General features: G+C 41.7%; 1 protein-coding gene across 1 annotated transcript in view; it reads left to right on the top strand.

The window, feature by feature from the left end:
* The window catches only part of LOC148097129 (uncharacterized), a 49,843-nt gene that overhangs the window by 31,563 nt on the left and 3,099 nt on the right, over positions 1–15,181 (top strand). Inside the window, exons 95-132 of the mRNA XM_087833271.1 lie at positions 93–292; positions 1,646–1,758; positions 1,905–2,011; positions 2,124–2,300; positions 2,546–2,754; positions 2,852–2,946; positions 3,054–3,079; positions 3,247–3,268; positions 3,362–3,389; positions 3,498–3,582; positions 3,703–3,849; positions 3,937–4,148; positions 4,236–4,339; positions 4,429–4,547; positions 4,650–4,817; positions 5,034–5,233; positions 5,332–5,444; positions 5,591–5,697; positions 5,905–6,072; positions 8,572–8,771; positions 8,870–8,982; positions 9,129–9,235; positions 9,348–9,524; positions 9,770–9,978; positions 10,076–10,170; positions 10,278–10,303; positions 10,471–10,492; positions 10,586–10,613; positions 10,722–10,806; positions 10,927–11,073; positions 11,161–11,372; positions 11,460–11,563; positions 11,653–11,771; positions 11,874–12,041; positions 12,258–12,457; positions 12,556–12,668; positions 12,815–12,921; positions 13,129–13,296. Of these exons, the coding sequence (XP_087689397.1) occupies positions 93–292; positions 1,646–1,758; positions 1,905–2,011; positions 2,124–2,300; positions 2,546–2,754; positions 2,852–2,946; positions 3,054–3,079; positions 3,247–3,268; positions 3,362–3,389; positions 3,498–3,582; positions 3,703–3,849; positions 3,937–4,148; positions 4,236–4,339; positions 4,429–4,547; positions 4,650–4,817; positions 5,034–5,233; positions 5,332–5,444; positions 5,591–5,697; positions 5,905–6,072; positions 8,572–8,771; positions 8,870–8,982; positions 9,129–9,235; positions 9,348–9,524; positions 9,770–9,978; positions 10,076–10,170; positions 10,278–10,303; positions 10,471–10,492; positions 10,586–10,613; positions 10,722–10,806; positions 10,927–11,073; positions 11,161–11,372; positions 11,460–11,563; positions 11,653–11,771; positions 11,874–12,041; positions 12,258–12,457; positions 12,556–12,668; positions 12,815–12,921; positions 13,129–13,296 (4,800 nt within the window). The remainder of the gene's footprint in view (positions 1–92; positions 293–1,645; positions 1,759–1,904; positions 2,012–2,123; positions 2,301–2,545; positions 2,755–2,851; positions 2,947–3,053; positions 3,080–3,246; positions 3,269–3,361; positions 3,390–3,497; positions 3,583–3,702; positions 3,850–3,936; positions 4,149–4,235; positions 4,340–4,428; positions 4,548–4,649; positions 4,818–5,033; positions 5,234–5,331; positions 5,445–5,590; positions 5,698–5,904; positions 6,073–8,571; positions 8,772–8,869; positions 8,983–9,128; positions 9,236–9,347; positions 9,525–9,769; positions 9,979–10,075; positions 10,171–10,277; positions 10,304–10,470; positions 10,493–10,585; positions 10,614–10,721; positions 10,807–10,926; positions 11,074–11,160; positions 11,373–11,459; positions 11,564–11,652; positions 11,772–11,873; positions 12,042–12,257; positions 12,458–12,555; positions 12,669–12,814; positions 12,922–13,128; positions 13,297–15,181) is intronic.

Below are 15,181 nucleotides of genomic sequence, written 5' to 3'. Positions count from 1 at the left end.
CCTAGTTACAGCCTTTGTACCATGTTGTATGGGTGTACGTCCGACATGCAATCTCACCTTTGCTTATGTCTTTTTCCACTTTAATATGACAGACCCCACATTTCCAGCCTGTTGTGAGAGATCGGGTCATGAATGCGACCTTCATCATCATCAGTCCAAATTTCTCCACTTTCACGACAAACGACTATGAACTTTGGTTCCATGTGAAACTGATTCCTATCCTTGCCAGTTTTACTCCAGAAATGCTCATAAACACAACCACAAACATCAGCTGCACAAACTATCAAGTCATGTGAGTAGCTTTCTTGGAGCAATCAAGATTTTGTTGCAAATGAAAATGACAATAGTGACAAAGAACAGCATGAGAACGTTTTCTTTCAACTGTTGCAGTGTGAGTGGGTTGGCTTTAGTTATCCAGGAGATGCCACTGTACAGACGGCAAGAGATCACACATGGTCTGCTGGGCTACCTAAGAAATGCTGAAACTGCCATCAATGAGCCAGGTAGGGCAGACATAGGGTGCGTTATGTGCTTTCCAGTGTGAAATGTCTTGAAAAGCACTCAGACAAAAAACTTAAATTCTTTCATGTCTACCAGTCACAATTCTCTTTAAATTGAGCAAATCCTAACTTTTGTCTGCATGCCTTAGCTTGCAGGCAACAAAATGAGAGTGATGCCCAATGGGTTAAAGCAAATCTGGGTCCATTCGTCCAATATACAGCGTACTCTGACCTCAAAGACTTCAACATCTCTACGGTAAGCCCTACATTGCACTTCTAGTCCTCCCTTAAGAACAGGAAAACAAAATTGTAGACTTAAGAAGACAAACACAGGAGTTTATTTTGCCATATCAAAAATACAAGCAAATCATAGAGCACACTTTCTTTGCTTGCAAACTGTAATCCTTTACCCACAGCATTGGTCATTACTACTGTCTGATATTATGTTGATTCCCTGTTGTAGGCTGGATTGTTGTCAACGCTCAATCCCTCTGAGGTGGCACAGCTGCTACTGAGCTCTGGAGCCTCAAATGACACAGATTTTATTGATCTTGTGTTTGAACAACTTGAAGAGGGCAATGTTCTAAAAAATGTGGATGAATTCCTGACACAGCTGACAGCCAATGAACAGGTAGGCTAGCCTCCTAAAAGGGTGAAGGAGGACAATGCGGATATTTGATTCCAGAAGTAAACACAGAATAAGACATCGGTCTCAACTGCTAAATCCATTGTTGGCTATTGTATCTTAGAAAACAAATGGTTACAGCCTTTGTACCATGTTGTATGGGTGTACTTCCAACATGCAATCTCACCTTTGCTTATGTCTTTTTCCACTTTAATATGACAGACCCCACATTTCCAGCCTGTTGTGAGAGATCGGGTCATGAATGCGACCTTCATCATCATCAGTTCACATTTCTCCACTTTCACGACAAACGACTATGAACTTTGGTTCCATGTGAAACTGATTCCTATCCTTGCCAGTTTTACTCCAGAAATGCTCATAAACACAACCACAAACATCAGCTGCACAAACTACCAAGTCATGTGAGTAGCTTTCTTGGAGCAATCAAGATTTTGTTGCAAATGAAAATGACAATAGTGACAATGAACAGCATGAGAAAGTTTTCTTTCAACTGTTGCAGTGTGAGTGGGTTGGCTTTAGTTATCCAGGAGATGCCACTGTACAGACGGCAAGAGATCACACATGGTCTGTTGGGCTACCTAAGAAATGCTGAAAATGCCATCAATGAGCCAGGTAGGGCAGACATAGGGTGCGTTATGTGCTTTCCAGTGTGAAATGTCTTGAAAAGCACTCAGGCAAAAAACTTAAATTCTTTCATCTCTACCAGTCACAAACCTTGCTAAATTGAGCACATCCTAACTTTTGTCTGCATGCCTTAGCTTGCAGGCAACAAAATGAGAGTGATGCCCAATGGGTTAAAGCAAATCTGGGTCCATTCGTCCAATATGCATCATACTCTGACCTCAAAGACTTCAACATCTCTACGGTAAGCTTTACTCTTATTACTCTTCCTGTCTTTCTTGAGAATAGCAAAGCAAAATTCTGGAAATTATACAAAAGACATGCATTTCATGAATTCTACTTTTTTGTATCCATAGCTGGCAGTTCTGGACGTTCTTTCACCATCGCAGAAGGCTGATCTAATCCTAGATCCAAACAGTGGTGCTTTAAACGATGCACATGTTGTAAGGGAGGTGTTGACAAGCTTGACAGAGACCAGTGATTATGAGCAGCTCAACCAATTCTTCCAGGCTTTTGCAAACATCAACAAGCAGGTGAATTCTCATTGGTAACCTTACCTCAGCGCAAACATCAACAAATGTTAACAGTGTTCTTTCATAAACCTGCTCAAGTGTTTAACTCAAAATGATCCATTTCTGATATGCTTCATGCCTTGAGGCATTCCTGCTGTACAGAAGTACAAAGATTTAGTTTAGATAAGCTCCCCCTCATCTCCGCATTTCCACAAAGACTTCAGAACTTCCTCTCTGACCTTATTATGATCCCCTTCTCTTTTCAGAGAAATGTCACCCTCATCCAAAATCCAGATGTGCGAGACACCATTTTGAACCTGACCTTGACAGCCCTTGCTCCTCAGCTTAAAGACTTTCAGCCAGAAGACTATCAACAGTGGTTCCAGGTTTATTTGGTTCCTGTGATGGCGAGCATCCTTCCTAGCAGCTTGCGGGTGATCCCCAGTAACATCACCTGTGAATCCTACCAGGCTGTGTAAGATATTTCTGATATCCACAGTTAGACATTTGGGTGTGCACAATGCCAAGCTGAGGCTCCTGACAAGTCACAATGAATTCTTTTCTTCCTTTAGATACGATGGTCTTGCGCAGAGTTTGGCAGCATTGCCACTGGACCTTTCACAGGGCGTGAGATCAAGCAAGCAGTACCTCCAGGACACATTCCCACGTATGTGGCAAATAGGCTTTCCTGACTAAACTTTTCTCAAAAGCCCAGTATCAGCACTGTAATGACTACTCCATTGATTTATTTCCTTTCTTTTTCTTCTCAAACAGGCTGCGCAGTTCCAGCTTCCTTTGTGGTAAGATTAGTTTTTTGGGGGGTGGGTGGGTGGATGTCTTACATGGGTTATCCAATATTTGATCCAGGTTTGGCACACTAATTGGGCCAACTGTGACAAAGTCAAGGTATTTACACTTGAAAAAGATGTTTCCACTATACTAACAATCATATTTTCTTTGTCTTCAGTGCAAGGTTACCCCAGTTCATGGTAAGTCTGTCTAGAAGTACACATTTCAACTCTAAGGATATAAATGCATTCTGAAGGACTATTATCTGACACACAACCATTCTCTTTTCACAGTGAATCTCATTTGTAATGGAGTTGACGGGTGGGTGAAATGCCGTTTTGTTTAATGTTGATTCTGTCTAGGTAAAATTTGTTAACACAGTGTAATTAAGGGGACATTGGATTTCAATTTATTGTGTTTTTTCCACAGTTCAAAACCTGAGCAAATCCTGTCAGCTGGCAATTCCTCGGAAGCCCTGTGCAATTTCACCATCACAGAACATGCCTGTTCCTCTGTAAGATTCCTTTTTAAACTCCAAAAACAGAACATGGATTTTGCCACATTATGGTCCTTAGACAAATCTCCATGAGCTCTGACAAAACGGCTGTATTCTTTGTCAATTTTCTTTTTCAAGGCTCCCCATCTCACATCCAGCCACTTGGTCACACTGCTGAACTGCACACTGAAAAGCCAAAACATATACCCAGTAGAAGTCTGGAAGCTTTTCTTCCAAAAAGCCTCTGCTGTACTGGACCAGGCCCTTGAGACATTTGCTAACATCGTAAGTACAAAATCACATTTTCACAATATTGCCGTTTCCCTGTGTGAAGTTTGGGTCCAGCTACAATTATTTTTCTGCCAATTCAAGGCCGGCAACAACACCTACCCGACCTCATCAAATGTGCTCGAGGCTCTTGGAGAAGTGAGAATTGACAATTTCAGCCAGGCACAACTACAGAGTGAGGAGTTCATTACCAGCTGGTTCAAGACAAAGATCCGTCCATTTCTGGCCGTTCCATCTTTCAACTTCCTATTTTGCCTTAGCTCCAAAAACTTCAGCTGCCAGACATACCAGACTGTGTAAGTAAATATGAGACATATTGCTCTATTCTGCAAACTTGCAGTTGACTAGAAGTTTAGATGTTGAAAGCTTTCTCTCAAATGTAGCATTCAGGCATTTGGAAGCCAAAAGGCATCCATGGACAGAGACACACAGCAAGCAGTCTTCACTCACTTCATTAAACCGTTCTTGTCAAGAAATGACTCAACAGGTAAAAAGAGAAACTCAAGCTCACTTTGGTTTTTCCATGACAACATGTGGTATATTACCCTGTCAATAACTTTTTTGCTTTTTCTGCAGATCCTGGCTGTGTCTCATCTATCACGGGGAGCCAAGCGTGGCTAAAGGCAAACCTTGGCGACTTCTCTGATTTTGCAACTGTGCAGGACTTGGAAGCCTTCAATCCTAATTTGTCCGCTGTGAGTGCCAACTGCAGATGTACATCTTCCTGTAAACGGAATTCTTTTACCCAGAACATTTCCATGACTGCTGTCTGATATTATGCTGGTTCTCTTTTGTAGGCTGAATTGTTGTCAGTCCTCAGTCCTTCTCAGGTGGCACAGCTGGTACTGAGTTTGGGAGCCTCCAATAACACAGATTTGATTGATCGTGTGTTTGAGCGACTGCAAGAGGGTAACGCTCTACAAAATGTGGATGGATTCCTCACACAACTGGAAGCCAATGGACAGGTATGCTAGGCTTCTAAAAGGGTGATTGAGGAAAATCCTGGTGCTTTGTTCCACCAGCATAAGACAGAATAAGACATTTGCTAAACCGCTACACAAGTCTTCAAGGAGTCTATCATAGAAAAGAACTGATTGCAGCCTTTGTGGCATGTTGTATGAGTACATTTGCAACATGCAGTCTCTGTATTGCTTAGCTTCTTTTCCACCTCAATTTCACAGATGCCAATTTTCCAGCCTGTTGTGAGAGATCGGATCATGAATGCGACCTTCATCGTCATCAGTCCACATTTCTCCACTTTCACGACAAACGACTATGAACTTTGGTTCCATGTGAAACTGATTCCTATCCTTGCCAGTTTTACTCCAGAAATGCTCATAAACACAACCACAAACATCAGCTGCATGAACTACCAAGTCATGTGAGTAGCTTTCTTGGAGCAATCAAGATTTTGTTGCAAATGAAAATGACAATAGTGACAAAGAACAGCATGAGAACGTTTTCTTTCAACTGTTGCAGTGTGAGTGGGTTGGCTTTAGTTATCCAGGAAATGCCACTGTACAGACGACAAGAGATCACACATGGTCTGCTGGGCTACCTAAGAAATGCTGAAAATGCCATCAATGAGCCAGGTAGGGCAGACATAGGGTGCGTTATGTGCTTTCCAGTGTGAAATGTCTTGAAAAGCACTCAGGCAAAAAACTTAAATTCTTTCATGTCTACCAGTCACAAACCTTCCTAAATTGAACACATCCTAACTTTTGTTTGCATGCCTTAGCTTGCAGGCAACAAAATGAGAGTGATGCCCAATGGGTTAAAGCAAATCTGGGTCCATTCGTCCAATATACAGCATACTCTGACCTCAAAGACTTCAACATCTCTACGGTAAGCCCTACATTGCACTTCTAGTCCTTCCTTAAGAGCAGGAAAACAAAATTGTAGACTGAAGAAGACAAACACAGGAGTTTATTTTGCCATATCAAAAATACAAGCAAATCATAGAGCACACTTTCTTTGGTTGCAAACTATAATCCTTTACCCACAGCATTGGTCATTACTACTGTCTGATATTATGTTGATTCCCTGTTGTAGGCTGGATTGTTGTCAACGCTCAATCCCTCTGAGGTGGCACAGCTGCTACTGAGCTCTGGAGCCTCAAATGACACAGATTTTATTGATCTTGTGTTTGAACAACTTGAAGAGGGCAACGCTCTAAAAAATGTGGATGAATTCCTGACACAGCTGACAACCAATGAACAGGTAGGCTAGCCTCCTAAAAGGGTGAAGGAGGACAATGCGGATATTTGATTCCAGAAGTAAACACAGAATAAGACATCGGCCTCAACCGCTACATCCATTGTTGGCTATTGTATCTTAGAAAACAAATGGTTACAGCTAGGGATGCAACGATACCAATTTTTTCAAACCGATACGATACCGATACTTGGATCTGAGTACTTGCCGATACAGAGTACAAAAACCGATACTTCTACCACACACACACACACATGCAATGAATTGGAAGGCAGGTTTTATTTTATTCTCTGCCAATCGTAAATAATATCTTAATAAAGATGACCACAAAAAAATTTCAAGTGAAAAATAAGCACTTCTGTTAAATTATTGCAGAGTCTCCAGATTGTAATTTAACAAAATATCACTGAACTATTGGCACTGTCTCGAGCTTTTGGAATAATAAATAAACACTTCTGTTTGGAATAAAATAAATACAAATTAGGTTTGAGAATAAAATAAACTTTTAAATTGTTGCAGAGTGTCCATATTGTAAACAAACAAACAAAATAACGAAAGTAATTGGCATTGACGAACGAACTCCTCATCAGTCCACCGTGCCGTTAAACCGAGGACTGACATCGCGCACACACTGCTTGTCTTTACCTCTTTAGAAGTTTTGGCACCATTATCTCCCTGATGTGTGGGCGGCTGGGAATTTCATATCGCAGCTCGAGTATGCTGAGAAGAATCCTATGTTTTCCACGACTGGCATTGGCTGGTCATCCAGAGCAATAAAATGAGTCAGAGCCTCTGTTATTGTAACTGCCCGTGGATTTTCTCTTGACAGTTTTCATCGCTTTTCCAAAACCTGAGTTAAAGTTGACTGTTCCGGTCCACACTGCTGACATTTTGTTTAGCCTAGCTACATCAGACTCCAGTTTCTCTTTTTTATCTGGAGCTGCCAGTCTGACTCGTCTAACCCTGTGCCTGTTTAGCACGGGACGTCCCCCTAGTGGCCAATCTAAAAAACTACAACAAAAATGACAAGCCACCCTCTGATTAATGAAATAAGTTAGTATCGGTTCATGGTATCGGTTAACTTTTACGAGTATGAGTACACACACATTTTACAGTATCGGCCCCGATACCCGATACCAGTATCGGTATCGGTGCATCCCTAGTTAAAGCCTTTGTACCATGTTGTATGGGTGTACGTCCGACATGCAATCTCACCTTTGCTTATGTCTTTTTCCACTTTAATATGACAGACCCCAAATTTCCAGCCTGTTGTGAGAGATCGGGTCATGAATGCGACCTTCATCATCATCAGTCCAAATTTCTCCACTTTCACGACAAACGACTATGAACTTTGGTTCCATGTGAAACTGATTCCTATCCTTGCCAGTTTTACTCCAGAAATGCTCATAAACACAACCACAAACATCAGCTGCACAAACTATCAAGTCATGTGAGTAGCTTTCTTGGAGCAATCAAGATTTTGTTGCAAATGAAAATGACAATAGTGACAAAGAACAGCATGAGAACGTTTTCTTTCAACTGTTGCAGTGTGAGTGGGTTGGCTTTAGTTATCCAGGAGATGCCACTGTACAGACGGCAAGAGATCACACATGGTCTGCTGGGCTACCTAAGAAATGCTGAAACTGCCATCAATGAGCCAGGTAGGGCAGACATAGGGTGCGTTATGTGCTTTCCAGTGTGAAATGTCTTGAAAAGCACTCAGACAAAAAACTTAAATTCTTTCATGTCTACCAGTCACAATTCTCTTTAAATTGAGCAAATCCTAACTTTTGTCTGCATGCCTTAGCTTGCAGGCAACAAAATGAGAGTGATGCCCAATGGGTTAAAGCAAATCTGGGTCCATTCGTCCAATATACAGCGTACTCTGACCTCAAAGACTTCAACATCTCTACGGTAAGCCCTACATTGCACTTCTAGTCCTCCCTTAAGAACAGGAAAACAAAATTGTAGACTTAAGAAGACAAACACAGGAGTTTATTTTGCCATATCAAAAATACAAGCAAATCATAGAGCACACTTTCTTTGCTTGCAAACTGTAATCCTTTACCCACAGCATTGGTCATTACTACTGTCTGATATTATGTTGATTCCCTGTTGTAGGCTGGATTGTTGTCAACGCTCAATCCCTCTGAGGTGGCACAGCTGCTACTGAGCTCTGGAGCCTCAAATGACACAGATTTTATTGATCTTGTGTTTGAACAACTTGAAGAGGGCAATGTTCTAAAAAATGTGGATGAATTCCTGACACAGCTGACAGCCAATGAACAGGTAGGCTAGCCTCCTAAAAGGGTGAAGGAGGACAATGCGGATATTTGATTCCAGAAGTAAACACAGAATAAGACATCGGTCTCAACTGCTAAATCCATTGTTGGCTATTGTATCTTAGAAAACAAATGGTTACAGCCTTTGTACCATGTTGTATGGGTGTACTTCCAACATGCAATCTCACCTTTGCTTATGTCTTTTTCCACTTTAATATGACAGACCCCACATTTCCAGCCTGTTGTGAGAGATCGGGTCATGAATGCGACCTTCATCATCATCAGTTCACATTTCTCCACTTTCACGACAAACGACTATGAACTTTGGTTCCATGTGAAACTGATTCCTATCCTTGCCAGTTTTACTCCAGAAATGCTCATAAACACAACCACAAACATCAGCTGCACAAACTACCAAGTCATGTGAGTAGCTTTCTTGGAGCAATCAAGATTTTGTTGCAAATGAAAATGACAATAGTGACAATGAACAGCATGAGAAAGTTTTCTTTCAACTGTTGCAGTGTGAGTGGGTTGGCTTTAGTTATCCAGGAGATGCCACTGTACAGACGGCAAGAGATCACACATGGTCTGTTGGGCTACCTAAGAAATGCTGAAAATGCCATCAATGAGCCAGGTAGGGCAGACATAGGGTGCGTTATGTGCTTTCCAGTGTGAAATGTCTTGAAAAGCACTCAGGCAAAAAACTTAAATTCTTTCATCTCTACCAGTCACAAACCTTGCTAAATTGAGCACATCCTAACTTTTGTCTGCATGCCTTAGCTTGCAGGCAACAAAATGAGAGTGATGCCCAATGGGTTAAAGCAAATCTGGGTCCATTCGTCCAATATGCATCATACTCTGACCTCAAAGACTTCAACATCTCTACGGTAAGCTTTACTCTTATTACTCTTCCTGTCTTTCTTGAGAATAGCAAAGCAAAATTCTGGAAATTATACAAAAGACATGCATTTCATGAATTCTACTTTTTTGTATCCATAGCTGGCAGTTCTGGACGTTCTTTCACCATCGCAGAAGGCTGATCTAATCCTAGATCCAAACAGTGGTGCTTTAAACGATGCACATGTTGTAAGGGAGGTGTTGACAAGCTTGACAGAGACCAGTGATTATGAGCAGCTCAACCAATTCTTCCAGGCTTTTGCAAACATCAACAAGCAGGTGAATTCTCATTGGTAACCTTACCTCAGCGCAAACATCAACAAATGTTAACAGTGTTCTTTCATAAACCTGCTCAAGTGTTTAACTCAAAATGATCCATTTCTGATATGCTTCATGCCTTGAGGCATTCCTGCTGTACAGAAGTACAAAGATTTAGTTTAGATAAGCTCCCCCTCATCTCCGCATTTCCACAAAGACTTCAGAACTTCCTCTCTGACCTTATTATGATCCCCTTCTCTTTTCAGAGAAATGTCACCCTCATCCAAAATCCAGATGTGCGAGACACCATTTTGAACCTGACCTTGACAGCCCTTGCTCCTCAGCTTAAAGACTTTCAGCCAGAAGACTATCAACAGTGGTTCCAGGTTTATTTGGTTCCTGTGATGGCGAGCATCCTTCCTAGCAGCTTGCGGGTGATCCCCAGTAACATCACCTGTGAATCCTACCAGGCTGTGTAAGATATTTCTGATATCCACAGTTAGACATTTGGGTGTGCACAATGCCAAGCTGAGGCTCCTGACAAGTCACAATGAATTCTTTTCTTCCTTTAGATACGATGGTCTTGCGCAGAGTTTGGCAGCATTGCCACTGGACCTTTCACAGGGCGTGAGATCAAGCAAGCAGTACCTCCAGGACACATTCCCACGTATGTGGCAAATAGGCTTTCCTGACTAAACTTTTCTCAAAAGCCCAGTATCAGCACTGTAATGACTACTCCATTGATTTATTTCCTTTCTTTTTCTTCTCAAACAGGCTGCGCAGTTCCAGCTTCCTTTGTGGTAAGATTAGTTTTTTGGGGGGTGGGTGGGTGGATGTCTTACATGGGTTATCCAATATTTGATCCAGGTTTGGCACACTAATTGGGCCAACTGTGACAAAGTCAAGGTATTTACACTTGAAAAAGATGTTTCCACTATACTAACAATCATATTTTCTTTGTCTTCAGTGCAAGGTTACCCCAGTTCATGGTAAGTCTGTCTAGAAGTACACATTTCAACTCTAAGGATATAAATGCATTCTGAAGGACTATTATCTGACACACAACCATTCTCTTTTCACAGTGAATCTCATTTGTAATGGAGTTGACGGGTGGGTGAAATGCCGTTTTGTTCAATGTTGATTCTGTCTAGGTAAAATTCGTTAACACAGTGTAATTAAGGGGACATTGGATTTCAATTTATTGTGTTTTTTCCACAGTTCAAAACCTGAGCAAATCCTGTCAGCTGGCAATTCCTCGGAAGCCCTGTGCAATTTCACCATCACAGAACATGCCTGTTCCTCTGTAAGATTCCTTTTTAAACTCCAAAAACAGAACATGGATTTTGCCACATTATGGTCCTGAGACAAATCTCCATGAGCTCTGACAAAACAGCTGTATTCTTTGTCAATTTTCTTTTTCAAGGCTCCCCATCTCACATCCAGCCACTTGGTCACACTGCTGAACTGCACACTGAAAAGCCAAAACATATACCCAGTAGAAGTCTGGAAGCTTTTCTTCCAAAAAGCCTCTGCTGTACTGGACCAGGCCCTTGAGACATTTGCTAACATCGTAAGTACAAAATCACATTTTCACAATATTGCCGTTTCCCTGTGTGAAGTTTGGGTCCAGCTACAATTATTTTTCTGCCAATTCAAGGCCGGCAACAACACCTACCCGACCTCCTCAAATGTGCTCGAGGCTCTTGGAGAAGTGAGAATTGACAATTTCAGCCAGGCACAACTACAGAGTGAGGAGTTCATTACCAGCTGGTTCAAGACAAAGATCCGTCCATTTCTGGCCGTTCCATCTTTCAACTTCCTATTTTGCCTTAGCTCCAAAAACTTCAGCTGCCAGACATACCAGACTGTGTAAGTAAATATGAGACATATTGCTCTATTCTGCAAACTTGCAGTTGACTAGAAGTTTAGATGTTGAAAGCTTTCTCTCAAATGTAGCATTCAGGCATTTGGAAGCCAAAAGGCATCCATGGACAGAGACACACAGCAAGCAGTCTTCACTCACTTCATCAAACCGTTCTTGTCAAGAAATGACTCAACAGGTAAAAAGAGAAACTCAAGCTCACTTTGGTTTTTCCATGACAACATGTGGTATATTACCCTGTCAATAACTTTTTTGCTTTTTCTGCAGATCCTGGCTGTGTCTCATCTATCACGGGGAGCCAAGCGTGGCTAAAGGCAAACCTTGGCGACTTCTCTGATTTTGCAACTGTGCAGGACTTGGAAGCCTTCAATCCTAATTTGTCCGCTGTGAGTTCCAACTGCAGATGTACATCTTCCTGTAAACGGAATTCTTTTACCCAGAACATTTCCATGACTGCTGTCTGATATTATGCTGGTTCTCTTTTGTAGGCTGAATTGTTGTCAGTCCTCAGTCCTTCTCAGGTGGCACAGCTGGTACTGAGTTTGGGAGCCTCCAATAACACAGATTTGATTGATCGTGTGTTTGAGCGACTGCAAGAGGGTAACGCTCTACAAAATGTGGATGGATTCCTCACACAACTGGAAGCCAATGGACAGGTATGCTAGGCTTCTAAAAGGGTGATTGAGGAAAATCCTGGTGCTTTGTTCCACCAGCATAAGACAGAATAAGACATTTGCTAAACCGCTACACAAGTCTTCAAGGAGTCTATCATAGAAAAGAACTGATTGCAGCCTTTGTGGCATGTTGTATGAGTACATTTGCAACATGCAGTCTCTGTATTGCTTAGCTTCTTTTCCACCTCAATTTCACAGATGCCAATTTTCCAGCCTGTTGTGAGAGATCGGATCATGAATGCGACCTTCATCGTCATCAGTCCACATTTCTCCACTTTCACGACAAACGACTATGAACTTTGGTTCCATGTGAAACTGATTCCTATCCTTGCCAGTTTTACTCCAGAAATGCTCATAAACACAACCACAAACATCAGCTGCATGAACTACCAAGTCATGTGAGTAGCTTTCTTGGAGCAATCAAGATTTTGTTGCAAATGAAAATGACAATAGTGACAAAGAACAGCATGAGAACGTTTTCTTTCAACTGTTGCAGTGTGAGTGGGTTGGCTTTAGTTATCCAGGAAATGCCACTGTACAGACGACAAGAGATCACACATGGTCTGCTGGGCTACCTAAGAAATGCTGAAAATGCCATCAATGAGCCAGGTAGGGCAGACATAGGGTGCGTTATGTGCTTTCCAGTGTGAAATGTCTTGAAAAGCACTCAGGCAAAAAACTTAAATTCTTTCATGTCTACCAGTCACAAACCTTCCTAAATTGAACACATCCTAACTTTTGTTTGCATGCCTTAGCTTGCAGGCAACAAAATGAGAGTGATGCCCAATGGGTTAAAGCAAATCTGGGTCCATTCGTCCAATATACAGCATACTCTGACCTCAAAGACTTCAACATCTCTACGGTAAGCCCTACATTGCACTTCTAGTCCTTCCTTAAGAGCAGGAAAACAAAATTGTAGACTGAAGAAGACAAACACAGGAGTTTATTTTGCCATATCAAAAATACAAGCAAATCATAGAGCACACTTTCTTTGGTTGCAAACTATAATCCTTTACCCACAGCATTGGTCATTACTACTGTCTGATATTATGTTGATTCCCTGTTGTAGGCTGGATTGTTGTCAACGCTCAATCCCTCTGAGGTGGCACAGCTGCTACTGAGCTCTGGAGCCTCAAATGACACAGATTTTATTGATCTTGTGTTTGAACAACTTGAAGAGGGCAACGCTCTAAAAAATGTGGATGAATTCCTGACACAGCTGACAACCAATGAACAGGTAGGCTAGCCTCCTAAAAGGGTGAAGGAGGACAATGCGGATATTTGATTCCAGAAGTAAACACAGAATAAGACATCGGCCTCAACCGCTACATCCATTGTTGGCTATTGTATCTTAGAAAACAAATGGTTACAGCTAGGGATGCAACGATACCAATTTTTTCAAACCGATACGATACCGATACTTGGATCTGAGTACTTGCCGATACAGAGTACAAAAACCGATACTTCTACCACACACACACACACATGCAATGAATTGGAAGGCAGGTTTTATTTTATTCTCTGCCAATCGTAAATAATATCTTAATAAAGATGACCACAAAAAAATTTCAAGTGAAAAATAAGCACTTCTGTTAAATTATTGCAGAGTCTCCAGATTGTAATTTAACAAAATATCACTGAACTATTGGCACTGTCTCGAGCTTTTGGAATAATAAATAAACACTTCTGTTTGGAATAAAATAAATACAAATTAGGTTTGAGAATAAAATAAACTTTTAAATTGTTGCAGAGTGTCCATATTGTAAACAAACAAACAAAATAACGAAAGTAATTGGCATTGACGAACGAACTCCTCATCAGTCCACCGTGCCGTTAAACCGAGGACTGACATCGCGCACACACTGCTTGTCTTTACCTCTTTAGAAGTTTTGGCACCATTATCTCCCTGATGTGTGGGCGGCTGGGAATTTCATATCGCAGCTCGAGTATGCTGAGAAGAATCCTATGTTTTCCACGACTGGCATTGGCTGGTCATCCAGAGCAATAAAATGAGTCAGAGCCTCTGTTATTGTAACTGCCCGTGGATTTTCTCTTGACAGTTTTCATCGCTTTTCCAAAACCTGAGTTAAAGTTGACTGTTCCGGTCCACACTGCTGACATTTTGTTTAGCCTAGCTACATCAGACTCCAGTTTCTCTTTTTTATCTGGAGCTGCCAGTCTGACTCGTCTAACCCTGTGCCTGTTTAGCACGGGACGTCCCCCTAGTGGCCAATCTAAAAAACTACAACAAAAATGACAAGCCACCCTCTGATTAATGAAATAAGTTAGTATCGGTTCATGGTATCGGTTAACTTTTACGAGTATGAGTACACACACATTTTACAGTATCGGCCCCGATACCCGATACCAGTATCGGTATCGGTGCATCCCTAGTTAAAGCCTTTGTACCATGTTGTATGGGTGTACGTCCGACATGCAATCTCACCTTTGCTTATGTCTTTTTCCACTTTAATATGACAGACCCCAAATTTCCAGCCTGTTGTGAGAGATCGGGTCATGAATGCGACCTTCATCATCATCAGTCCAAATTTCTCCACTTTCATGACAAACGACTATGAACTTTGGTTCCATGTGAAACTGATTCCTATCCTTGCCAGTTTTACTCCAGAAATGCTCATAAACACAACCACAAACATCAGCTGCACAAACTATCAAGTCATGTGAGTAGCTTTCTTGGAGCAATCAAGATTTTGTTGCAAATGAAAATGACAATAGTGACAAAGAACAGCATGAGAACGTTTTCTTTCAACTGTTGCAGTGTGAGTGGGTTGGCTTTAGTTATCCAGGAGATGCCACTGTACAGACGGCAAGAGATCACACATGGTCTGCTGGGCTACCTAAGAAATGCTGAAACTGCCATCAATGAGCCAGGTAGGGCAGACATAGGGTGCGTTATGTGCTTTCCAGTGTGAAATGTCTTGAAAAGCACTCAGACAAAAAACTTAAATTCTTTCATGTCTACCAGTCACAATTCTCTTTAAATTGAGCACATCCTAACTTTTGTCTGCATGCCTTAGCTTGCAGGCAACAAAATGAGAGTGATGCCCAATGGGTTAAAGCAAATCTGGGTCCATTCGTCCAATATACAGCGTACTCTGACC

The sequence above is a fragment of the Neolamprologus brichardi genome, chromosome 19, assembly GCF_056152115.1.
Source record: "Neolamprologus brichardi isolate AB-2024 chromosome 19, ASM5615211v1, whole genome shotgun sequence".
NCBI classification, from domain to species: Eukaryota; Metazoa; Chordata; class Actinopteri; order Cichliformes; family Cichlidae; genus Neolamprologus; species Neolamprologus brichardi.
This window is presented reverse-complemented; position numbering and strand designations above follow the sequence as displayed.